The sequence below is a fragment of the Scedosporium apiospermum genome (genome assembly GCF_000732125.1).
Source record: "Scedosporium apiospermum strain IHEM 14462 chromosome Unknown SEQ_SAPIO_0090, whole genome shotgun sequence".
NCBI lineage: Eukaryota > Fungi > Ascomycota > Sordariomycetes > Microascales > Microascaceae > Scedosporium > Scedosporium apiospermum.
Window position 1 is genome coordinate 237,897 of NW_015971791.1, and position 25,246 is coordinate 263,142.

The window sequence follows — 25,246 nt, forward strand, 5'->3', positions numbered from 1 at the left end:
TCGAGAACCAGTTCCGTACTGGTAAGATCGTCCATCTCTCAGGTCTATGTCGGCCGATACGCGCCTGACGGCCTATCCCTTGCCGAACGACACTTGTCGCCGCTGGTGCCGCTGCTGTCGCCGTCACGACCCCCTACCAGCGACACGCCGTACCCCTGGCTGCGATTTCAATTCGGTCATTTTCGTACACGAAGTACCAAGGCTTTCGACTGCCGATCCGGAATATGCCTGCGGTATATGTTTCGGTTCTTCGAAATCCCTTCCAAGTTCGTCGATTTGTGCCCGCATTTCGTTTAGCCGACGGCCAAGCAGGCTCGACAGCAGCTGCCAAGTAGCTGAAGATGGCCGTATCCTCTAGAACGTCCACTTCTGCTCTGACCCTCCTTTTGGAAACCTCGTGGCCATCGTTAAACTGGATATACGCAGACACACTCAACTCCTGCGCCCCAGAGTACTCATCCACTCCAACGCACCGCATCTTTTTATTAGCACCGATGGTGTATCCAGCATCGGGGTAACTGACGGGATTTCTACTGTCGGATACAAGAACATTGTATGTGGCAGATCCCATCTGGTAGGGTCGGGTTTGAGTAGTGTATGGGTCCATCTTGAAGGTTGACAGATCGCAGAGAGACCGCTAGTTGGGGTTTCGTGAAAACAAATCGAGATCGACCCGACCATTTCAAATATCCCCATTCGTATCCGGCCGCTTGAAGCCCTTCTCAATGTCCGCCATATATATATAGATTATCATTCGCCACTGTCACTGTCGACTAGCTTCTCTTTGCGGCACATGAAAGGACCAGGGAACATATGGAAGGAAGGTCCGCGCTCGCTACGCCTTGGGGAAGATTTCTTGATCTTCTCCTTCAAGCTACTGGCATCGTCGCTTTCTTCGAGTTTCGACATGTCCCCATCTGGCCTCCATGAACGGGCCATTGACCGTTTCAGTCGGACCAGGAAACCTGGCCATCCGAAGCAAGTCCCACTGGAGCTTCAGGGGCTCGTCCGAGACTTCCTTTCTAGGATCCTCCTGAGTGAGCTCGAAAACAGCTCCGTCTAAACGCGGGTGTCCTGACGCCAGATCCTTCATGGCGACGACTTTTTTCTCCTGCGGCGGTCGGAGATGGAGCACCGGATCGGTTGCAAGATCTTCAAACACAGTGAGCGAGGCAAATATCCCTTGCGCCCACAAAGTATATAGCATCGGGTTTTGGAAAAGTATGTTTTGTGCCGAGTCAAGAATATGGCCGCCATTAACAGGCTGGCAGGGCATTTTTTGAAGTCACCGTCCTTTCTGAACTTTCATCCGGGACCCTTCTGGCCGCTTAGGGCGGAGATGTACTTGCGGAAGATCCATAAGTCGCATCATCCAGACAGAAGGACTCTTCCTCTTCCGGGAGAAATCATCGGGGAACGGATGGCGAATCGAGTTGTGCCTTTATATATATATATATATATTGCTCCGCGCGGAACAAGCCAAGAAGGTAGAGGTCCCTTTGGTCGCGCTCTACACGAAGATACTTTTCAAAAACGTCCCCGAGGAGGCCGCCCAAACTGGTAATTAAGGTTTCCCAATGCTATCGGGGTACAATGTCGTGCTCATCGAGCAACGCTTGCTGGAGAATACGGGTAACTCCATCAGCACACTCCTTGTTCTTCTGCCGCTATACTTGATTGTTGGGCTTGTTGTAGAAATCATCTGGGTCCCTTGGTACGACGAGAGTGGCCTTACACCCGAACACATTCTGCGCCTTATTGAAGCGAGAGTGTGTGGCATCGGTCTCGCAGATAGAGCCCTCGCTGTGGACAAAGAGGGGCAGAACCTTACCGGCAGGGGGCTTAAGGCCGAACTTCTTGTTGATCCAATCATCGACCTCGATGGCCCCCGGCTGGTGGACAAGACGAGTCTCTTCAGCATAGGTGAAGTCGTTTGGGAGGTCGCCATGATCAAGGGTAAATGGTAAAGCGGGCACAAACTCCACAAGATCTCTTTTCCCCATCGGGGAGCAGAGCAGTGGCGGAGAGTGCAATAGACCCACCACGAGGACCGACAGATAATACTCTAACTTGCCGACCTCTCTATCTATTGAGGGTACCATTCAGCCGCAGGTCGACTGCCGAAGATGTTTTCGAGATGCCCCTGGATACATCGGGTGACTGGGCCGATAGAGGCCAGCAAAAACAACTCTTGCGACAATGACTCCAGCTCTTACTGCCCCCTTGCCCTGAGTCTCAGCCGAGTTGTCCGTCTCTGGCCGAAAGAATGGGAATGCGCCCGTTCCGAAGAGTACCGTCAGCCGAGTGGACAAAAATATGAGATGATCTATCTTGGCGCAGACGGGGATAGTATCACCGTGGAGGTCATGATATCCACCCAGCCTTACAGTAGACAGTCGGCGATGGATATCTCGCACCAGGCTTAAGGCTGTTTCGTCCATGATGCTCACCCTCCAGATGGTCTGTAGGGGAACTGGCGTTTGTGTTGCAACACGAGGAGAACGACCGCCAGGAGATCCGATCAGTACATTCTCACCAGAGACCCGAAGAGCCGGCCTTTCCGTACAAAATGATATATACGCAGAGGGTAAGCCAGCCACCTAACCTCATAGATATAACTCTGGTATGGCATCTCGAATAACGCTGGTTGAGAGTCAAGTGGCTAGACACTTCAATCACTGCATACGACCGAGCTATGGCAGATAAGCCAACCGCACAAACATACAAGAATGAATCCGTGATCTGGGTATTCTCCCTCTCGAAGCTTCTGCTCCTGGGAATATAGCAAATCCGGCATCCCAGGAGGGTCGAATTCGATGTCGTACTCGGCGCCGATCGCGGACAAGGGAATGAACATGCGTCCCTTTTCGCGGATATTGTCAATCAGTTCCTTATGCAGCTGCATATCATTGAGAGTTGGTCGTATCGAACCGGGGAAATGAGGGATTGTACGTGGAGGAATCTCGGCGGCGCGACACAGGGTTTGGGCGCATGTTCCGGCTGCCGGGCTCGCCTTTTTGACATCAAGCGAGGCGAAATATGGACGGCCTTAGATCTTGGTAGCGAAAACCTGGCCGAACGTCCGCCGAACCTCTGTCCTGGCTTCTATCTCCTTGACCCTTGATGAACTTGGACATGGCGAGTCTAGGTTTCCAACTACCCATGTTGCGCGACGAAGCAGGGATCACCCACGATGAAGGAGGCCATGGCTGTTAGGATGGGTGTTTCCCGAAATCCATTCGTATTGGTGGTACTAGGGTTTTTCCGAAGTAACCCGCGGCATCGATCTACCAAGACACTTGGACACTCCATGGCCGCTTGCAGCGAATGTAAGTCGGGAACAATCGACGATGAGTTGCTGTTGCAACTGTTAAGTCTCGGATATCATCCACGCCGCCGACGTGCGATCCTCTCCCCGGAGGCCAAACTTGGCGACACTACTAGGATCTTCCTTAACAACGGGCGCCTGACCATCTCCTCTGCTGAAGCGAAGGCACGGCACATACTGGCTAAGGTTTTCGGTCGCGAGGCCCTGTCTCCCGACCAACCCCAGAACAGCCATCTTAGTGCAATGAGGAAAAGAAGGCAGTGGCCGTGAGGATAAGGATCTGCGACTCCATTGTTTGACCCATCTTACGCACTAGAGACAGATCATGGCGTGGCGGCAGCGGACACTTGTTTCCCGTAGTCAATGAGAGTTCGCGCTCGAGCGAAACATCTACAAACCAGTTACAATGACGACGAAGGGAGGTACCAGAGAACTTACTCGAGGACGGCTAGTATTGCTGCCCATTGTCGATCGACCTTTTCGAGCTGTCCCGAACAGCCACTGAGAGTTATGCGCCGTCCGAATTAGCCATTGAAAAGCGGCATCCATCCAATCGTGCTTTCCTTCTCTTTCTCTGTATTCGCCCTTCGCTCGTTCCCAAGCGGGAAGCAATCAATTGGCGCGCCGTAACATCCAATGTGAAACTAAACAAAAACCTCATTAGTTTATCGAACCGCCATTCGTATCTGGGGCATCCCTACTTACGAGAAACCGTCGCTCAGATCCTATTGGGATCGACGACTGAATTCCGGAGTTCGCTTGGATCCTTGGTTCGTTGGTTTGCCATAGTTGGCGCAGGGCTTACAGTCTTAGATCGACGGATATCTAGAGAAATAGCAGGGGATGAAGTTTGTAAAAAGTCGTGTCTATATTGTGTTCCAGAAAACCAGTTTCCGGGTAGCCGTACAGTACAGGAGCAAGACGTTGGTGAAGATGAAAAGAGGAGAGATCTTCGGGAAATGGACAGTACGGAAGAAAAGCGTGCGGAGTTCTTGCCGGGATTCTCCAGATACACGAAGCAGAAAGTTCCAGGCAAGATCAACGACGCCTAGAAGGAGGGAAACCAAACGATGAGACAGGCAGGCCAGTCGCACCCTGAGACCGGACGCGCTGACCAGGGAGTCCTGACCCGTTAATATTCGGAGATTATGTCCCCAGCGACTGCCCACCGCTCGTCGTCAAGGACTACCATCTCCCGTAGGCACGCCCGGAAAATACACTCTCAAGTGCCAGCGTCCACACGGGATCGGTTGCTACCCATCCCCGAATGCAACTGACCCGCATTCGATCAAGCCGCCCGGAAACCAGCCACGTAAAACATATCCCAGCTCCAGTGTATAGGTATTGTGGCTGGATAGAGGAAATACGGGCAGCCGTTTTGACTCGGCCTTGAGGCAGATCCAGCTGAGAGGTTTTGGATCGCCAGCGTTTCTGGTGTGTCAAGTCGCGTGTCGTTGTCGGCGGCAATCTCTCGTCAGGGTGTGTATATGTGGCCCCTCTCCTTGCTATTAAGGAGTTTGCTCTCTTTTGGAGCTTTCTGCCCTTTGAAGTAAGCCATTGTAAGGAGCACGGGAGATCAGCGAAGGGGAAAACGATCTGGACGCTTTTCGGAAAGGTTGACTTCGGCACCCCTCATAAAACGCAACTTCCACCTGGTTATGTGTCCAGTGGCAGTGCATTAAGGAGATGGGGAAGGAATAAAAATAGAGGAAGAAGCCATTTTAGGCTGTCCAGGGATCCGAAAACACCTCTTGACCTTTTGGACCATAGCTCGGCTCGAGGGGTTTACGTGGTTCTTTCTTCGTGGCCAATCGCGGAAGTAAGTTCAACTTTGTCCCCGTCCAAGTTCCCGAAGACTGGTTCTTGGGGATGTGGAAGGGGAAGAAGAGTCTGTACGTCTCGATGCGATTGAAGTTGGGAAGATGATGATGGAGGATGATGATGATGGAGGAGGGTGAGAGAGTAGGATGAGAGAGGAGGATGAGGGGGGAACGGTCCTATTTATAGTTGAAAACCTAGGCGAGATCACGGTTTCTGGGTCTTCCTATCCTGGCCGTGAATTGGCTATCATGAATCATTGTGTGGCAGGATCGGGTCAAATATCATCCATGTGAATGAGATGGGTTAGTTTCAGGAAGTGACCCTTAACGGTGACACCATAAACAGCAAGCGGCACAAGAAGTTTGACACGGGAAGAAGGTATTGGGGGCTTTGCAATCTATCTAGATTGCTATTGCATCGACCAAACGGGCTATTCGCAGTCAGTGAAACAAATGAAACAGAGCGTCGGTGGAAGGCACAGTTGATATCTATGCTCTTGCAGCATGTGGGAATACCTTCTGAGTAGAACTGGAAGTAGCCGGCGCAAACGTAGAGTGTGGACAGCTATGAATTCAAGAGGAGAGATAACCCGATGATATATACAAGACCCGAAACACCATCTATACGCAAAGTACCGGCCGGCACCCTAAGGATAACCAAAAGTAAACTTCCACTCTTCCCTCACGAACTACAACTACACTGCAAAGCCCTCACCACCTCCGGAACATCCCCCGTCCACCTCGCCTCCTCCTCCGCATCCCCCTCATACTTGACCCCCTCAAACTCCCTCCCATCCCAGCTCTCCTCAAACGGATTCAAAGCCATATGCATCACCCTCCTCAAAACATCCCTCTCGCCCTCCTTCTCTACCCGTCGAATAACCTCGTCGAGCACCCATCCCCTCGGGATAAAGTTGGGGTTCACGGCCTTCATGGCCTTGCTGCGCAGCTCATCCTGCTCCTCGGTAATGACGCCGGCCTCTTCGCCGACGCCCTTCTGGCCCCAATCTTCGATGATGCGCCTGCGCCAGCGGTCAAGCCACTCGCTAATCTTGACACGCGCATCATCCTCCCTGCACACCGTAACACCCTCCTTGTAAAAGAAAACGGAGGCCTTATTCCTCCGCGCCTCGGGCGTCGCAATCTCATTAACCCTCAACGCGCTCAACCTCCTAAAGAAGAGATTAAAGTCCAATTCAAGCTCATGCATAACATCCAGCAGCGAGCTAAATAGTAAATCAAAGTCCGACTCGCGGTAGGCCTTCAAACCGAGGCGGGCAGCCATGAGGCGCTTATACTCGCGCAGGAAGACGACCTTGTATTCCTCACCGGCCTGCGTGATGAGCTTCTCGGCGCGGGCGACGAGCTCGTTTTCTTGCTCGGGCTTCACGCCCTCGCTCTCGAAGACGGGGTCGTCGACGCCTGCTCCGGCGCCCATGAGTTCGCCGAGAGCTTCGCCGAAACGAACGAGGTTCCACCATATGATTGTAGGTTGGTTCTTGTAGCTGTAACGGAGGAGGCTGTCGTCGTGGTTGGGGGTGTAGGAAGGGTCAAAGTTATCCATGAAAGCAAAGGGGCCAAAGTCGATCGAGAGGCCCATGACGGACGTATTATCGGTGTTGAGCACGCCGTTCATAAAACCATATGCTTGCCACTTGGCGACGGTCTCGGCATTGAGCCGCACAACCTCTCTGTATAGCCTCGCGAACCTGTTCTCCTCAGCACCAGGCGGTCCCTCAATCTCAGACGGATCAAGCCCCCTACTAGGCCACTCATCCTCCGCCGGCTTCTCCGGATTCTCCAACCTCCCCGGCAACGCCTCCCACCCACCAAGAACCTCCTCAGCCACATACCCCGCCAACTTCCTCGTCAAAGGCCTATCGCCCCTCGCGCGCAAAATATCAAAATTCCCCAACCTCAACCACGACTGCGCAAACCGCGCCACAATCGCCCCGGGCTCCAACCTCTCCCTAATCACCCTCGAGCCCCTCGACAACGTCAACGAAAGCGCCCTCGTAGTCGGGATCCCCAGGGCATGCAGCGCTTCGGACACGACGAATTCCCGTATGCTCGACCTCAGCACGGCTTTCCCGTCCGCGAAGCGCGAATAGGGCGTCATCCCGGCGCCCTTGAGCTGGACTTCGTACCGCGTCCCCGTGGCGAGGTTCGTCGTCTCGAAGAGCGAGATGGCGCGGCCGTCGCCGAGTTGGCCTGCCCAAGCGCCGAACTGGAACCCGCCGTAGCATTGGGCCCAGGGGTAGCCCCCCTCTTGGGTCTGTTCGTTCCAGCCGAGGAGGCGGTTCCCGGCGACGATTTGGAGGAATTCGGAGGTCTTGGCTTCGGAGGGGAGGATGCCGAGATCGCGCATGGCGGTGGGGCTTACGGAGAGGAGCTCCGGGTTGGGGGTGGGTTCGGGGCGGACCCATGTGTAGAGGGCGCCGGTGACTTGGCGGGGTAGGATTTGGTCGCGCGGGGTGGCGTGGGAGGCGGCGGGGGTGGGGTAGAATGCGTCATGGGGGAGGGAGGATGGGAAGGTCCATGATAGAGGGAGGTCGGCGAGCGTGGTGCCCGGGTAGGAGTTTGAGCTGGAGGCCGAGTCGCCGTCGGGTCCGCTCGTTGCCATAGTGGCTTTCGATCGAAAGGGGATGTAAGCTCGAGTCGCTTGGGAGAGTCGTATTCGTCCTGAGATGGTGAAGGCGGGAGGGAGTAAGCGCTTCGGGAGGGCGCGGGATGGTAGCAACATAGAAGGCAGCTCTGCGTTCTTATTTTTCTTTTTCTATTTCTTTTTTCTTTCTCCCCTCGAAAGAATTCCGGTAAGAATGATGGACGGGAATATGCCGCTTTCTCCACATGATAGCACGGTATCGGTTTGCAGCGGAGGAGTCAGAAAGGGAAAAGAGAAAGAAGAAAAAAAGGGAAATGGAAGGGCGTGCGGAACCGCAGGCGATAGTGTAATAGTTTCCCTAGTTCGGGATATGGCTGCTTCGTACTCTGTAGTGCAGTGGACGGCAAACGAGTACTCCCTAAAAATTATTCGGGATCTATCAGCATCTTCTAGAATTTTATTTTAGCCTTTTGACGTCATGTCTGCGTCTCTAAGGGACCTTTTGTTATCACAGTTCCGGGGTTGTGTTTGTGAGCTGTGGTGCCTGTGCTACCCAATATTGATTCAACCACTAGTAGACTCTCAGTGACCGAAGAGACCCTTGAACGAGATCAGTGAGCGTCGTTTCAGGTTGTTTGTTCGCATTGTTTGCTACCTGTGCAGTGACAATGGAGTGCTAAGTAGAACTAGGTTATCAGATACGAAGTATGCCCAACTCAACTCGGCGTGCAAACACAATTGTCATATTATAAATTGTTAATAGAATCTACCTCAGTTGCTGTACTTGGAGAGTACAGTTGTAGCGTGCGCTCTCGTGCTGGTACACGGCGGAGAGCATCATGCCGCGTCTCGCATGTATCCTTATCGATTGGAACAAGGTAATTCACTTTTTGGGGATTCGCTTTTGATTTCACAGATATTTATCCAAAACGTGTTTCCGATCTAGATATAAAGGCGGGTTGTTGACAACTTTGGGTTATGCAGGTGATAGACATAAAATTGTATTGATGATCGCTTATGAAGCAGGAAGTAAAGAATGCACCCTGAAGACCAGCTACTTCGTATGTACACTAGAGGCTGGGGAAGCACACCCGCTTCCAATCCAGTTCTTCCTCCTTGTCAAGCTTGCACCATTTCCATATCAGACATCACTAGTTTCACCGCCAACAATGCCCGATCCAATCCTACCACAGACACCCGTCAATCATCTGTCAGTGCTAATGCGAAGGATCCGCTCCTCTGCCTCCCCAAGTGGTCTGCTACCTACCCTACCCTACATGCATCCTACTTCCGAGCCGTGGATTATTAATAGATGCGCTCTTACAACCCGTATCCACATTCCCTTCACTCATCTCGTCTCTCCTTGCCCTTATGCCAACGAACCATGCAACGTCCAACAGTTTTCCGCCAGAACTCTGGTGCGGGAGCGGAGGTGCGAACCATCCCAGAAGCTTCTTTCCGGCTGTTCAAGTGATCCGCCGAGTCAGAACATTGCATCGATCACAACAGTCCGGGGAGGCCAAGTAGCCGCCCCTCCTTGTAAACTCCGGCTCACGAATAGCGACGGTACCTCCCCGACTCTGGCGCCAAAGCCTAATCGCCTCAGCGCAAAGCGGAAAGTGGTCCAAATAGCCCTCCCTCGAATAAACCCGATCCCGCCTGTCAAACACGTCATCAGGCCAAAGCCATCTCGGCTTCTCAAGCACGATCTGACAGCCCTTGCAAGAGACCCCCTGCTCGACGTGACCCGTCCTCGGGTCAAGACGCGGCAGCACCGTCGACACCATGAACCTCCAGACGTAGGCGTATCCCGCAGCGCCGGCGTTGAAATAAATGTCCGAGGTTTTGGCAGGGAAACCCATGGCGTCTAGGAGGTCCATGGCTCGCACTTCGGCGACCACCTCGGTGCGTTTTACGCGGGGTCTTCTCAATATCGTGTATGTTCCGGGAAGCGTGCGTACCACGGGCAAGATCTGGCGAAGGCGCCTGACCGAGACGCCCGACTTTGTCCTGAGGGCCCAGAGGGAGACGACGCGTAGGCAGGGGGATGAGGTGATGCAGCGGAAACAGCAGCGCGTAACGGTAGGCAGGAACAAGAACCCTCCGAAAGACTTTTTGCACACGGCGCAGGTGCCCATGCAGAGGGGATGGTAGAGGTCCGCTATGGTCACGTACCGCCCGATCCCGGTTTGGAGGACGGCGCGGAGACACTGGAGCCCGTGGCGCGCGACGACGTGGTACTTGGGTAGGTTTGATATCAAGTTACGGGCGCCGCGGTTTACCTGGCGGAAGTTGAAGCAGGATTGGACATCGAAGGAGAGGAAGATGATCCAGAGGAGCTCGAGGGGGAGGCGGTCGAGCATGCCGAGGCTGGCGAGGATCATGGAGGGGAAAGGGTCTGCGATCCATTTGCGGACGCGGTTGTCTTCGGAGGGGCTGGATCCGAGGACGGAGAGGCCGAAGTCTCGGCGGTGGTACGCGGCTGTGCGGATGATGGCGTCGCCTTGGTCTGGTTCGAAGATGGGGTCGTCATCCATAGCAGTCCGCTCATTTTCTGTCGACGTGCTATATGGGAAAGGGGTGCAGTTCATAGAGGTTCCGGGGGAACAATGGACATGAAAAAGAGAGAGAGAGAGAGAGAGAGAGTAGTGATTCTCGGACTCGAATCGAAATGTTCTCCTCACGAGTCCTCACGAGGACTATATATGACCGGGCAAACCATCAAAGCCGGGTATATTTTTCAATTTCTGATGATCTCTGGCCCAATGTACATGCAACTTCGCTGTATTGGAGCAGCATTGCGGTTGTGGGAAGTGCGGCGAGTCCGGATATACATACTGAATCCAGCCTGCACTACATACGGCCTTCAAGTTCTCTCCGAACTTGATAAGCCTCTCGCAACGCCTCAACTCCAGGAGCATAGTCAATCATTTTTGACTTGCCGCATCTGTGACCTGCCACTGAGAAATGACAATGTTCCTGGGTGGCTGTGGCCCGGAAATAGTTGCACTTCCCCGGAGGGGAGAAAATGACATCCTGGTGAGAATACCAATAGGTACTGAAGCTGAATCTGCAGGAGATACTTCCCAACAGTGCCATCTTTATTTAAGCTCTCGATTTGTTAGCAAAAGGTCAAACTTGGTGTGAAGCATGAAGAATAATATTTCCGAAAATAAACAAGAAAAAGCAATGATAAAATCCAATCAAATATCCCAGTTACCTGTAGCATTCCAAATCCATCTCGGTATGTTTGAAATACGAAGTAAGACGAAAGTCCACCAATTTTCATTTGCTCATCCTTTGTTCTTTTTCCCCGAGAGCTGAAGCTGTCGCCTGTGATCTACTTGGTTTTTTTGGCCCCACCCCCACGTCAACTGGTCTTTTTTCCGCCTTACACACCTCAAAAAGTTCATATCACAAGAAAATCCAAAAAAGAAAATGGTGAAACGACCACGCAACGAAACCTCCGATGCCGAAGACCGATCTAAGCGCCGAAGATCGAGCAGCCATGAGCGACAGGAATCGGAAAGGGATGTGCAATCCGCCGAGGAGGCCGTGGAGGTCCTAAGGTCCCATTCGAGCAGCCTTGTTGACTGCCTGCGACGATTGCAGAGCTCTGGGGGTGGTCGCGTCGACGAGACGTTGATTTCTCTGAGCAAGGAGATCTTACCGGCCATACAGACATTAGCTAGGGCGAAACCAGAGGATTCCAGCGTCCAGACCCTGGTGAGTATTCCTACATTCCTATTACACACCCTTCAGCCTTGAGGTTAGTGTAGCTAACAAGTTTGTAAGAGTAACCAAGCTCAGCCCAAAGCCCAGCCTAAAGCCCAACAGATCACAGACGAAATCCTCTCCGTAACCAGCGAAACCCAATCCATAAACCCCGCCCAAATCACCCCCTGGACCACCGCCGACATCCTCCCCTCCCTACCCCCCCTCCCCCCCGCAGACCCGTTCCTCGCCTCCGCCGCCTTCCGCTACAAAGCCGTCGCCCTCCCCGGCGAGATCGACTGGGACCGACTCGAATGGATCGGCGACGCCAACATCTACCTCGTCTCCAGCTTCCTCATCTTCTTCACCTTCGGCGGGCTTGACTCCGGCAAAGCCTCACAGCTACGCGAGCGTCTGCTGCGCAACCAGACGCTGGCGGGGTATTTCCGGGACTACAATATGCTGGAGCGGACCAAGTTGCCGGAGTGGGTCGATCTTAAGTCGCCGCAGGGGATCAAAATCCAGGGCGACATGTTCGAGGCGTACGTTGGGGCCGTGATACTCTCGGATAAGGAAAGGGGCGCGGCGAGGGCCGTGGCGTGGTTGAAGGCTTTGTGGGCGAGGACGATCGCGGATGAGATTAGGAGGGCGGAGAAGAAGCCCGAGGTTCATAGGGTGGCGGAGTTGGGGCAGGAGAGGAACGTGGATGAGGCGTCGCTTGCGAAGCAGAAGTTGTCTGTGGCGATTAAGGTGCCCGGCGTTGATTTAATCTACGAGGACGTGCCGGGGACACATAAGAATAAGCATAACGGGCTGCCGCTGTATAAGGTGAGGCTCTATCTCAAGGGCTGGGGGGAGAAGATGAAGCTGTTGGGGTGGGGGACGGCGGGGTCGAAGAAGGAGGCCGGGCAGAAGGCAGCGCTTATGGCGCTGGGGAATAAGAAGGAGATGGCTATTTACGAGGCGAAGAAGAAGGCGTACTTGGAGCAGATGGAGCAGATGGAGAAGGGTGCTTAGAGGCCTGGGCTCAACTTGAAGGTGCTGGAAGATGATGTCTGGATGATGCTAGCTGTATTACTATGCAATATACCCTAAATGGCGGACGGAGGAAACAATGGCTGGAGTAAAAAATGCCCGACCTTACAAAACTGTAAACTGTACAAAATATCATATTGGCGTCTAGATCGATCAAGATTGGGAGCAAGCCACGAAGAAGCGTGTAATGTGCATGCCGTTGCCAGGAATGCCGGTTTCTGATTCCCCGGATTTTTATCACGTGCTATAGACCTGTGCTATCCTGACAGTGCGATGACCTGTACGACAAGTACCTTGCAAGGCACTCCGCTCCAGAGCCCTGAACCTAAAAGAATGGACATATGAAAGTTTCCGTTTTCCTATATTTGTTTTCGCACTCACTCATAAACCTACCCGTTCTCATGCCTCCACTTCCCTGAATAATGCCGAACGGTACCAGGTGGCAGGTGGGATTATATTGGCGGGAAGGGGGTGTATTGGTAGTATGCATCTGTCAAAAAGGTCAGGTACGGATTAAAGGATGTATTCGTTTCTAACACACAGCCAGTTGATTGGCATTGCTACCTAATGAAACATATTGTACAAGAAGGTTCAGATAGAGACGAAAAGATTATTACCTGCACACGCGAGCTATCCATCTCACAGGGCAACGACGAGTGGATTGCACAACCTCCGGCGCTTCGTCCCGTTCAATGGCCGCAGGCACGCACGCGAGTCTCCCAATCTCTGTGTCCATGAGGTTCGATAGAGATGCTACATTGGTACATGGGCCGCCGCCCCAGCTCCTTAAAGGGTAACCCATCATAAACCCACCCCATCACCTTCACCAGGTAGGAGCCCGCAGACTTCGTTTGGGGGTAGCTCTCTTAGTTATATTGCTAGTCCCCTGTCCGCCTCGCTTCTCGCGGATTGAACTCGATGCTGACTTTTTCGCGCGGGGAGTCAAGTTCGCCAGATCTGATGTAGAGGAACAAGGATCCTCAAGGACCGTTAACATCCCTTCAAGCTCCTTACCCAGCGGATGTGCCCTCGTGATCCGCAGGTCCACCCTTTCTAATGCTAAGCGGCAAATCTTTATAGCCCGTACTCGGTCGTCTCGGAGCACATACAGCTGGACCAATTTCAGCAGCACGTAGACACAGTCGGGGTGTGCTATACCGCGGGATTTCTCGATGAGGTTCATGGTTTCCAAGGTCAATTTCTCTGCCTCGTCCAGCCTACCCTGCCTGGCATAGACGCGCCCAAGTTCGCCACGGCCCATGAGGACACCGAGATGGGTTTCAGTGAGGCTTCTCACTCCAGCTGCTATCCCCCAGATAAGGATATCCTCTGCGGCATTGAGCTCGCCGTTTTCAATGTAGACTTTGGCAAGATAGCACAAAGCCCAGAGCGTCCAAGGGTGCTCCTTGCCGAGCTGCCGCTGGCGTTCCTCATATACGTCCTTCATATGTCGCCTAGCCTCATCCACATGCCCGAGGTCGAGTAAAGCCATCGCGAAATTGGCTTTTGTCGTAAGAGTATCTAGGTGGGTCTCGCCCAGAGTATTCTTGCGAGCTTCTAGAACTTCACGATGCACTTTTAGGCTTTCTTCGTACCTGCGCCATGCCCCGAGCGTGACCCCATAATTGTCCATGGCGGCAAGCACATGGGGATAGTTTGGATGATCGGGTTTGATTGTTGACCTCATTCGCTCCGCAGTAACTTTTTGAAGCTCAAGGGCCTCTCGATACAGTCCGTGGAGCCAGTAGGACTTTCCCAGATGGTCCATAGCTTGAAGGGTTTGTTCGTTCATGGGCCCCAATATCCTATATCGCGTATCTACAACGGCACGCTGCAGAGTAATGGCCTCTTCTAATCGACCCAAGCCCCAATATACCGCGGCTAATCCTAGCATTGCTGTCATTGTTTTCTCATTTTCTTCGCCTAGCGTTTGGGTCAACACCTCTTTCACCGTCTGGAGTTGAATGCTGGCTTTTTCGAACAAGCCCCGCTGGGAAAATATCCAACCACACTTTGCGGCATTCTGGACTTGGTCACGGATTATCATCATCTTGGTCGGTTGGAGGAAATGGGTAAAACGAAAATAGGAGGTTCCAAGGGTCTTGATCGATTCTGAGACCGGGTCTCCGTGTTCGTGGAGGCAAACCTCAAGGTGCGGTAGCACATCCCGGTAGAAGTCGCCATCATCCTCCCCCGTACCATCCATAGGTAGTGAGATAGACGCCATTAGAGTGTTAAGGGCAATGGATACCCAGACGTCTCGTTCCCGGTTCGAGAGGTTGTCTCGGGCCCAGGCATGAACCAACGGGTGCAAGGAAATGTATTTTCCGTCGAAACTAACCAAAGAGAGACGCGCGAGCTCGGCTATGGCCCGATTTATTCGATATTTGTCAAGCCCTCCGCCCTTTGTTTTTAGGAACTCTGGGAGCATTTTCGGCGGCTCAAGACGCTTTAACACTGTATTGACGAGCCTCGAGTGGATGCGGTGGGTAGAGATGCTTTCTAGGCCTTGGATCCGATTTTGAAAGGCCTTCGAGAAGATCTGAACTGGAATGTGTTCAAAATGGAAAAAGCTGAAGATCTTGAGAAGGTCTGATGCGTCCTGGCCCTTTATGGAGCGTTGGTTCAACAGGAATTCTAATGACACGTCGAACGCAGAGTAGACGACTTTGAAAATATCGTCTTCGTCCACCTGGTGTGCTGCCGATGACTTTCTCTGCTGCAATGTGCTCCTAGTGGCGGAGTGGAGACTGAGATACTCTCCAAGGTCACATATTCGACGATAGATGCAATTGCCGGCTTGGATAAGGGCGAGTGCGAGGTAGCCAAGTGCCTTAGTGATCAAACCACCCGCTTCTCTGGTCGATGGGTCCCACGGTCTTGGGATGTCCGCCTTTGTTAAGAGTAACTGGAGAGCCTCTTCCTCGTTGAGCCCTCCTAGCTCCAAGAATCCCAGAGTTCCTTGTTGACGGAAGTCAGCGATCCTAGTAGTCACCAGAATGTGAGCAGCGTATCCAGAAGGATACAAGTCCGCAAGTTCCAGCTTGGGATCGTCGGCATTGTCAATGATGAGCAACCAGGGCCCTGTTAGTTGCGAGAGAAAGTGTCTTCCCGCATTTTCGGTAGGCTCCAAACCAGCGAGCTTGCCGATCCTACAGAATGAGTCCGCGGCCGTCTCCTTCGTGGCAGCATATATAGTAAAAACTGCTGTGTATCTAAGACCTGTTAGCAATTCACTCTCGGCATAGGATCTGGGGCGTCCATACTTGTGTCTATAGTCATAGGCAAACTTTGAGCAAAATTGCGTCTTGCCCGATCCTCCCATCCCGAATATGACAAATGTGTTTCTCTTAGGACAGGACTCGAATTGGTCAGTAGGAAAAAGGGCTGTATACACAACCTCGATCTTGTCTCTACGCCCGACAAAGGTAGGTGTAATGTCTTGAGGAGGGTAGAAATGATAATAAACCGCAATATTCTGATGCCGGAATGGCTCCCTCAGGTGGACATCAAAGCCATACCCTCCAAGCTCCCAGGCCTCGCTAGCACGAAGTTGTTGAAGCGCGGTTTCTGCCTGACCCCACCGATGAGAGATAATTTCAGGGGCTTTCTCGCAGTAGTTAGTGAGGGCAGCAATCACTGTGCAATAGTCGGACGATTCTCTCGAGCTAAACTTGACCATCCGAAAGTGTGTCGCATAGATTGCGGCTGCCTCGGTATTGTCGAGTTTCGGTACAGCAGATTCGGAATCGACGATGAATACGGAGCGACCTTTGAACGAGGTTGGCAGCGCCTCCCAGAAGAAGAACATGTGGAACTGCTTAATAAGCGGCATAAAATCGCTGCTGATGGATTGGACAAGCTGATTATTCTCTCTGACGCTTGTAGGGCCATGGGCGAGGGTATAAGAGGTGGCGAGTTGTGATTGATGGGATTGTTTTTCGAGTGCCAACCAGTTCGATGCGGTTGTCTTTCCATGTGGGGTTCCGAAGAAAAGGATGGCGAACGTTGAGACGAATTGGTCCCACAGGTGGACAACTTTGGGCGCTGTTCGGGTGGACGAATAGATTAGACTCTTCTTCAGGAGCACGCCGCCGAGACCATGACAGATGAAAATGATTGGGCGTCTCAGGGTCCCGGCGAACTGTCGATTTGCGCGAAGCTCTTGAACCAGACTTTCTGCCATCCTCTGTATATTCTCCGGCGCGTCGTTGCCGAAAAAGGACCGGGCCGTGGAATCATAGCCGTATGACACAACACGGCCGACTTGGACGTGTTTGGGTAGGAGATCGCGGAGCCAGTTGATCCCGGATTCGGGATCAGTCCAGGCTTCGAAAGGGTCTTCGTATACATCGTGGAGAGCAACGATACTAGGACAAAACTTAGGCTTTGAAACCTTTGCGCGAGGGGCCGCAGAACATACTCAACCAGGTTGCTCCTGGAGCTGGCGCCATGGGTTGATCCTCCATCGTAGAGACAGTGACAACCCAGTGACATTCTTCCAAGAAAGAAATCGTATGGACACTAGGACGTGCGTCGTCGTCGACTGACGATAGATGCGGTTATCGTCAATGGAAAGACTGCGACACAGCTAGCATCGTCAGAGTCAACCAGACTTGCGCTTAGCAAGTGGGGAAAAGGACAAAATCGGATATGAACACCTCAAAGTAGTGAGTGCTCTACGAAGTACGGAGTTGGACAATACGCTCCATGCGCATGCCACAAGGTGGCAGGCCGGCTCGATGGGGCTGGGGGTTCGGCCCGTTGAAACAAATATCAGACACCTTATTTGTCAGCTCAGCGGCAGCCAACATTTCAGGCCGCGACCGTGCGCGTTCCCATTGCGTCAAGACCAATAGGACCTAGGGAATAACCCAGACCTTGTTCCCGGGCGCCTATTATCGCCGCTCCAGGACGGCGATTGGCCGAACCGGAACTCTGCTCCGCTTTTAATCAACCACACGGCACGTTCATCCCCGCCAGGATGTTCTGGGACCGCGAACAAAAAGAGGTCGAGCAAGGGCCTTCAGATGCTCGAAATATGTCTACCCAGCGCCACCCGTGCGCGATGGTCTTTCCAGCCTCCAAATTCCCAGAAACGCTACAAAAACCGTTGCTGTCTGGCACAGCATCTCTTCCGCTTGCACCATGGGAATGACGCTTCATGTTCCAACAGATCTCCAGCTACCCAGCACTTGGAGGACCCTCTTGTTGCTTGCCCTTGCTGCAGGCTTGGTTTACCATCTCTCACGGAAAATATTGGACTACCAGGTGAGGAGCCTTTTGTCAGAGCAGCGAGACGTCCCACGTTCGTCTTCTCACGTTAAGCAGGCCGATACTGCTCTAGGCCATCGGCATGGCTGCCAGCCACCACCCGAGCTACCAAAACGGTGGCCTCTAGGCATCGATCGGATCAAAGAGCTGTGGGACTCTAACGCTGATGGGCGGCTTTTGGCTTTTCTCTGCTCTGTAGCAAAGGACTATGAGCCCCGCAACAACCTTTCTCAGTACCTACTTATTGGGCCCCGCGCTTATCACATCCTTCACCCGAAGAACGTCGAAGCGCTCCTGTCGACAAATTTCAACGGTAAGCAACCAAAAATCAATCCTCGAAACTCTGTTACGGGTCTGTAGTTCTCTCTCACTAAGGCTACACCAGACTACGGCTTTGGCAGTCGACGGTCTGTCTTTGCACCGCTACTCGGGAACGGCATCTTTACACAGGAAGGCCAGGCATGGAAACACTCTAGAGAACTTCTACGAAAGCAGTTTGTCCGGGCAAAATACCAGAACCTTGAACTGTCTTTCCGTGAGCACGTTGATAACCTCGTCAATTGTATGCCCGCCGATGATGTCATCGATCTTCAGCCGCTCTTTTTTCGACTTACACTAGATACTGCGACCGCACTTCTCTTCGGATCCTCAATTTACAGTCTGAGGGCGAACATCGACCAGGCTGCTGAGAATAAGGAGTTCGCGGAGAGTTTCAATATTGCTCAGGAGGGACTCGCAAAACGGTTCCGTCTCGCGCCATTCCACTTCGTCTACAACCCACCTGACTTTCGGAAGGCGTGCCGAAATGTCCACCAATTCGTCGAGAGGTATATCCGCGAAAAACAGTTGACTGACTCTGTCTCGAGAGATAGAGCAGCCGTGGATGAGAATGCGCCATGGTTCATTGACCAAGTTGCCTCCGAGTCGGAAACGGTTTCAGACCTTCGAGACCAGCTACTCAATGTGCTCCTGGCGGGACGAGATACTACAGCTTGTTGTCTATCTTGGACATTGTGAGCGCCCCTAGCAAACCGTTTACTGGCTTCTCAGCACGGGTGCTAAACTATGTATAGCCGCCTCCTTGTTCGCTACCCTCAAGTCATGCAACGTCTTCGCCGTGAAGTTGCCGGCGTTATGGGGGATTCGATAAGCCCCACCAGGGAGCAGATTCGAAAAATGCTATACCTAAGTTACGTGGTGAAAGAAAGTAGGTCAAAATGCAACACCGCAAATAAGAACAAAACTCTTCTAATCCCCTGTTCGCAGGTCTCCGCCTCTATCCCCCTGTGCCGCTGAATAATCGAGAAGCCGTTCGGACGACGATATTACCTACAGGAGGCGGTCCTGACGGGAATAGCCCAATCCTAGTCAGGAAAGGAGAACTCGTCGTGTTTTCACAATACGTAAATTCAAGGAAGAAGAATATATACGGCCAGGATGCAGATGACTTCAAGCCTGAGCGATGGGGAACTGGTGAGCTCGCAGAGATTGGATGGGCGTATTTCCCGTTTAATGGCGGGCCGAGGCAATGTCTCGGGGAGGACTTTGCTCTCATGGAGGTCTCATATACTGTTGTGCGCCTGCTACAAACTTTCCCTGTCATCGAATTGCCTGAAGGGGAAACAATAGAGGCGGTGGGGTCGGAGCGCCAGACGCTGACCCTTGTGCTGTCAAGTGCTGATGGCTGCAGGGTTAGACTGAAGAAAGACGGAAGCCTCGTTTAAGAGCACAAGGCACATTGTATTGGTATCAATGGTGGATTGGGAAGATTTTCTGCCTACCTATCGTGCCTTATGTCTGAGACTAAGGGGGAGAGCGACTCTCCCCTGGTCCTCCTCTCCTCCCCAAAACGAAAGGAAGGTCCAAATCTTACGCTCGATTTGTATAAATGTACCCTATTTCTAATAGATTGATCAGTTTGGGTCAGCCCCCCCCTTTCTCTTTTCGACTCACAGGTACATGGCTGCCTGCGGCCCCTTATGGCTGCTTTAAAACAGGTTGGTCGGCCAAAGCCGCCAACAACGTATGTGATTGTTGGGTCACCCTGCATAACTCCGCAGCTACGGCGCCCTCTCCCGACCCATCCATATCCAACACAGCCACCCAACCATCACTTGAAACAAATTGTATAAAGTCGAACCTGCCCCAGCATTAAAGGCTGATTTATCCATGCCTCATTGCTTAAGACCAGCCCGGCGCAAGTCGATCCTCGATCCACCCCGAGATCGCCCCACCAAGCATGGACACCTACGGAATCCAAGAGCTGTGGAGGCCCGTGGGCATCGAGCCAGAGATAGAGTAAGTTGAGCCAGGATCAGTTCCTTTCTGACGTCTTGTTGACAACATAACCTGTAGCATCGTCGCAGTTCATGGCCTCAATGGGGGCGCCCGCAGAACATGGACATCGAGAACAGGCGACGTCTGTTGGCTAAATCACCCCGATTACCTTCCGAAGTACATAACAAAGGCCCGAGTCCTTACTTGGGGATACAACTCGAGCTTTTCATCTCTCGTTGGCGACGAGCCAGCCAAGGACCGTATACACCAGCACGCCCATACTCTAGTCGCCAACCTATCCGCCAACCGAGGGGTAAGTAATGTCAATAACTAAATAACAACTTCGGCAAGACTGGTCCACAATGCAAACAGCGTCTAATATTTGTGGTTGAATAGATTAATAGGATGAATAGTAAGCCTATCATATTTCTCTGTCATTCTCTCGGAGGCATCATTGTGAAACGTGTAAGAACACTTCCCTCATGATGCATGTCATGCAGCGCTAACCTGGAGACAAAGAACGACATGCTAACAAAAATTTCATGAAGGCATTATCATATTCTCACACAAGAACCGGGCACAAAGTATCTCACGAGTACAATATCTTTGCTAGCACCTACGGCATACTTTTCTTCGGCACGCCTCATTTTGGGTCCGAAAAGGCGAACTGGCTCGCGTACCTCAAGAAAGTATCAATGACCTCTCACTCAGACCTGGTCTCGGCGCTGGCAAAGGAGTCGGAGACTTTGCAAAACATTACAGATTACTTTGTTCCCCTAATGAAAAATTTCAACATCTTTTTCTTCTGGGAGCAAAGGATGACGGAAATCAAATTCGGAAAAAAAGATTATATTGTGTCAGTGGAAAGTGCCGCGCCGACGTTCGACGAGACGGAGAGAGCAGGCATCGCAGCGGATCATTCCGGAATGGTCAAGTTTGATGATCCCTCATCTCAGGCGTTTCAAATGGTGATTGAAGCTCTAATGAGGTACTGCGACCAAGCTCCAGAGGCCATCATACGAAAGAGGCATTTTGCAGCTGAGTTGCTAGACCAGGAGCGGAAAAATCAAGCAATGGAAGTGCTGAGCTCTATTCGAAATCCCTTTTCGACTCCGCCCTCAACCTCCAGAGTTCAGAGTTTCGACGGAGGAAGGACGATAACAGGATTCGCATCCGTTCATTCCTTATCAGCACCCCAGGATTCTTAATTAAACTTTGAGGTCAGGTAGTGTGACGGGGAAAAAGGTGACAGCGGAGGAAATGGTGGTGTTCTCACGGGTCCCTAGAATAGGGGCGGAAGAATATTATTCCCTTGCCATGGGCCATGGGCATGGTTATTTCTTTTCTTTTCCTTCCTCATAGGGGAGGAAGAACAAGTTCTTCAACAAGTTTCTTAAGTTCTTCAAGTATTCCAGCTATTAGTCCTTCTTTGAATGCACTTCATTGTTATCAATTCTCATGGATCATCTTGTGTGGTGACTCCGGACAGTTCTTCTATTGTTTTGTGTGCCCAAGTGTCCCCTATTTGACACTTATATGATCTTTGGCTTCCCCCTATTTGGAAGCCTCCCTTTGGTTGCGATACGGCTCTATTCCCGTTGATCAACCATTCCGACGTTCCATTACCGCTCCCGCAGGCGGAATTGCAGCAGCTTCTTGCGGGAACCATTTCTAGACCCATTTGACATTTGACCAACTGTTTCTTTTGTTTCATTCTTGTGGTGTGCGGGCAGGCTGCACTGCTCCGTCTCAGTAGTATGTAGAAAAATTAGCCCGGCCCATTCAAATGCAAGTGCAGTTAAGCCTTCAGTTTTTAATTTCATCTATTTATTTAAGCTAAGTTTTTTTTTTTTTTTTTTTTTCTTCTAAGCTCTTTATAATTTAGACAGAGCTCTTTCTTAGAGTCTCAATTTGTTACGGGCTAGCCGCGATGTCATAGCTACTCAGCAGGGCCGAGATATATCTATTATAAAATAATTGAGGAAGGAGAGAAGAAGGAAAAAAGGAGAAGGAAAAGGAAGGTAGGGAGATAGGGGCTATATCGCTGTGGGGGGCGCCCGGGGGCTCTCCAAGGCGTCGGCATAGTGATAGTATAGAGATTTACACGGGCACGCGACGCGTCCACGATGGGGCTCGGTGACGGGTCGCGATCACTTCGGTGAGGGTTCGCTGGGTGCCAGTCTCGCTGACACTCATCTTTAGGGGTTCAACCCGTGACACAATCTATATTATTAAAGCAAGTATTAAATATAGACCTCAACTACACTCCTATTCTCATATGAGGGTGATTTGACAATAGATCTCTAGTCCCCATTTCCAATCATTTTCATAAAAGCCATCTCCTGGCATTAAGCATAGACAATATTAAGCTTAGTGTTTTTGGCCTTCCAAGGGCAGAGGGGTTGTCCATTGAAGCTCCTTGGCTAGCTTAGGTGGCTTGCCTTCTGATTTGTTATTAACAGCCTGTTGCATTTGGTGTATTGTCTCAGCATTGAGCTTCTTTAAAGCTTCATGGTGCTCTCAATGCCCGTTTCCGGTCTGGACTTGTACCAGTTCGAGGTGGGCAGCGATAGTGTACTTTGAGCTCCAGAATCCAGGCTGACTTGGAGTTCTGAAATCGGCACTCCTTTGCCCCCAAAAATGGCAGTCTGGGCAGCTGCACAGGCTGTTTTCTTGTTACGCCGAGGTGCTTGGTGGGAGTAAACTGGGAATTGCATTGCAGCTGCTCAGGAATGCCTGGCAATTGCTCATGCGACAGTGATTGATAGCACTTTATTGACCATAACGGGCTAGGACAGCCAAAATGCCGTTGTCGATGGCCGAAAAGTGATGCGGAGTAGTAGCATCGACTGTGAGTTAGTGTCGTCCCCCAGCACCAACACGGCACACCACCCAGCATTTCACGACCAATGTGTCGTCAGGGGTCCACGGGTCTACGAGCATCAATCACCTGTAGTCAATTGATGGCGTCGAGGTGGACATCTGAAAAGCTCAAAAGTGTTCAGGACAAAGCTGATGTGGCTTAATAGTGTCGTCGTGGTGTGGTTGTACAAGCAGCATAGCGTGTTGTAGTGGACTTAAACCCTAGCAGAGTCGGCGATGTAGGATAGATCAATTGATGAACAAGACAATGAACACGGGGAAAAAGGCACAGGTGCCGAGCTGGTGCAGGCTCCATTCCGAAGCCGCACATTTGCGCCGAGGCACAAATCCAAGCCGCCCACGCTAAATGCCCAAATGGACACCTCCAAACCGCCCCCAGATTTCACATTCACACTTGTTCGGTCTGGGCCTGGCTCCAAGTCTGGTAAAGTCTGGTCTGGGTCTGGGCAATCAAAAATACATCTGATTTGCTCGAATCCACCCTCTTCTCCAGTCCCTCCAGTCCCCGGCTGGATTAATGGGCTGGAACACCTGAAGCTTTATTGTCTGCATCTCGGCGATTTCCAATTGCTTTTAACCTCTTTCTTTCTTTGGTTTTGTACAACATCAATCGTTTTTTCTCCCCTGCTGCTTTGTTCGCTTTCCAGCTGAGGCGTTCAGGTGCAAGGGTGCCCCGTTATCAGCTGCCTTTTACTGGGTTGCTAGCCTCGTCTTCTCGTTTGTCCCTTGCGGCCCACGGAACCCGAGCCGCGGCTCGTTGCATGCGCGAGCTGCCACGCGATATGACGCCGTAGCTTTCGCTCTCTCGACCTCAAACTTTTGAAAATTAGAAAGACTATTCCCATTATTCGAATTTACACCGTTTCCTAGCTCCCTCCCATCGAAAAACCGCACAATGACGGACTCAGTAGGTAAGTCTTACCAAATGCGCCCAAGCCCCCCTCTCTTTAAACCCACCTCACAATCACCCCGAACCCCCCCCCCAACCCAGCCCAACCGAACCGTTGCTAACACCGATGCCCTCTCCCCTCAGACCGAGTCTTCGTCCATGCCCTCAGCACAGTAAAGCGCATCCCCAAAACGGGGGCCATGCGCCCCCCGCCCGCCGACCGATTACGTCTCTACGGCCTATACAAGCAAGCCATGGAGGGCGATGTCGATGGCGTCATGGAGCGGCCCTCGGCCACGTCGCTGGGCATGCGGACCGAGGATCTGAAGAGGGAGATGGATAAGTGGGATGCGTGGGACGCGCAGAAGGGGCTTTCGAGGACGGAGGCGAAGAAGCGGTATATTGAGACGTTGATTTCGACCATGCATCGATACGCGACGACTGGGTGGGTTGCTGTCGTGCTGTCCCTCCTCTGTCCTTTTTTTTTGGTGTACAACTAACGCGGGTTGTGTATGTAGTGACGCTAGAGAACTCGTCTCCGAACTGGAGTTCGTATGGAACCAAGTCAAAACCAACACCTCCAGCGTCTCCTCCTCCCCCTCCAAATCCGCCCGCCAACGCCACGCCGAATCCACCCACGAACCCAGCCCCATGAAAATCCTCAGCCCCATGAGCGAACAAGACGAAGCCGAGCTCGAGTCGCACCGTCGCTTAAACCTCGCCGACGACGATGACGAAGACGCAGACTACGACCCGACAAGCACAGGCGAAACACCCGCGGGCAACAGCAAGTGGGCGCGCAAAGTCGAGAGGGCGCTCGTGAAGCTGTCGACGGAGGTGGCGGCGCTGCGGGAGCAGATCACGACGGGAAGGGAGTGGAAGTTTAGGAAGGAGATGAGCTGGCGGGCGTGGTTCGCCTGGTTGTTTTGGGCGGCGATACGGCATTTGGTGGTGGATGTTGTGGTGTTGAGCGTGGTGCTTATATGGATGCGGAAGAGGAAGGATAGGAGGTTGGAGGATTTGGTGAGGGCGGCGCTGAAGCTTGTGAGGGAGTATGTTCGCAAAGTTGTGCCGTCCAGGTGATGGTAGTCGAGCAACTCACCTCTTCTAATGGGCTAAGCGGACATGAGCGGCTTTTCCATTGAGGAGAGGCGCGGTCTTCGTCTTCATCACTACTCAGACTTAACACGCCAAGTCCACAGGGTTGTCTGACGAACAGAACGCCGATATATGGCATTTGGGTCTGGATATCGAGCCCCCAAGCGATTCACGACTCGCTCTTCCTCCATCTCCAGATTTCTTTTGTCTCATACTCATCACAACCGGGAGATCAACTTCTGATCGCACTTTTACTCACATAATCCAGCCAAGGCAAGGGGACGACTTTTCTTGTTTATTCTAACTTTATTAACTCCGGCAAA

At 52.2% G+C, this 25,246-nt stretch overlaps 6 protein-coding genes and 2 pseudogenes across 6 annotated transcripts; 3 read left to right on the forward strand and 5 right to left on the reverse strand.

Moving 5' to 3' along the window:
• Positions 1-44: 44 nt before the first annotated feature.
• Positions 45-607, reverse strand: SAPIO_CDS3948 (uncharacterized protein; the record flags this gene model as incomplete). The annotated part of the gene is made up of 2 exons (XM_016786622.1): positions 45-159; positions 303-607. 2 exons carry the CDS (start codon positions 605-607, stop codon positions 45-47), a joined length of 420 nt encoding a protein of 139 aa, XP_016643598.1.
• Positions 608-1,667: 1,060 nt separating this feature from the next.
• SAPIO_CDS3949 (uncharacterized protein) lies at positions 1,668-3,164 on the reverse strand (the record flags this gene model as incomplete). The annotated part of the gene is made up of 3 exons (XM_016786623.1): positions 1,668-2,086; positions 2,722-3,048; positions 3,119-3,164. 3 exons carry the CDS (start codon positions 3,162-3,164, stop codon positions 1,668-1,670), a joined length of 792 nt encoding a protein of 263 aa, XP_016643599.1.
• Positions 3,165-5,830: 2,666 nt separating this feature from the next.
• SAPIO_CDS3950 lies at positions 5,831-7,771 on the reverse strand (annotated as a pseudogene; the record flags this gene model as incomplete).
• Positions 7,772-9,219: 1,448 nt separating this feature from the next.
• Positions 9,220-10,290, reverse strand: SAPIO_CDS3951 (annotated as a pseudogene; the record flags this gene model as incomplete).
• A 901-nt stretch (positions 10,291-11,191) lies between these two features.
• On the forward strand, positions 11,192-12,484 carry SAPIO_CDS3952 (uncharacterized protein; the record flags this gene model as incomplete). The annotated part of the gene is made up of 2 exons (XM_016786624.1): positions 11,192-11,479; positions 11,549-12,484. 2 exons carry the CDS (start codon positions 11,192-11,194, stop codon positions 12,482-12,484), a joined length of 1,224 nt encoding a protein of 407 aa, XP_016643600.1.
• Positions 12,485-13,380: 896 nt separating this feature from the next.
• On the reverse strand, positions 13,381-16,999 carry SAPIO_CDS3953 (uncharacterized protein; the record flags this gene model as incomplete). The annotated part of the gene is made up of 3 exons (XM_016786625.1): positions 13,381-13,459; positions 13,612-16,872; positions 16,926-16,999. The coding sequence occupies 3 exons, from the start codon at positions 16,997-16,999 to the stop codon at positions 13,381-13,383; spliced, it is 3,414 nt and encodes a 1,137-aa protein (XP_016643601.1).
• A 487-nt stretch (positions 17,000-17,486) lies between these two features.
• Positions 17,487-21,261, forward strand: SAPIO_CDS3954 (uncharacterized protein; the record flags this gene model as incomplete). The annotated part of the gene is made up of 8 exons (XM_016786626.1): positions 17,487-17,563; positions 17,632-18,089; positions 18,162-18,789; positions 18,850-18,983; positions 19,043-19,467; positions 19,968-20,074; positions 20,132-20,366; positions 20,602-21,261. The coding sequence occupies 8 exons, from the start codon at positions 17,487-17,489 to the stop codon at positions 21,259-21,261; spliced, it is 2,724 nt and encodes a 907-aa protein (XP_016643602.1).
• Positions 21,262-23,831: 2,570 nt separating this feature from the next.
• SAPIO_CDS3955 (Acyl CoA binding family protein) lies at positions 23,832-24,908 on the forward strand (the record flags this gene model as incomplete). Its single annotated transcript, XM_016786627.1, has 3 exons — positions 23,832-23,847; positions 23,970-24,270; positions 24,344-24,908. 3 exons carry the CDS (start codon positions 23,832-23,834, stop codon positions 24,906-24,908), a joined length of 882 nt encoding a protein of 293 aa, XP_016643603.1.
• Positions 24,909-25,246: the final 338 nt, after the last annotated feature.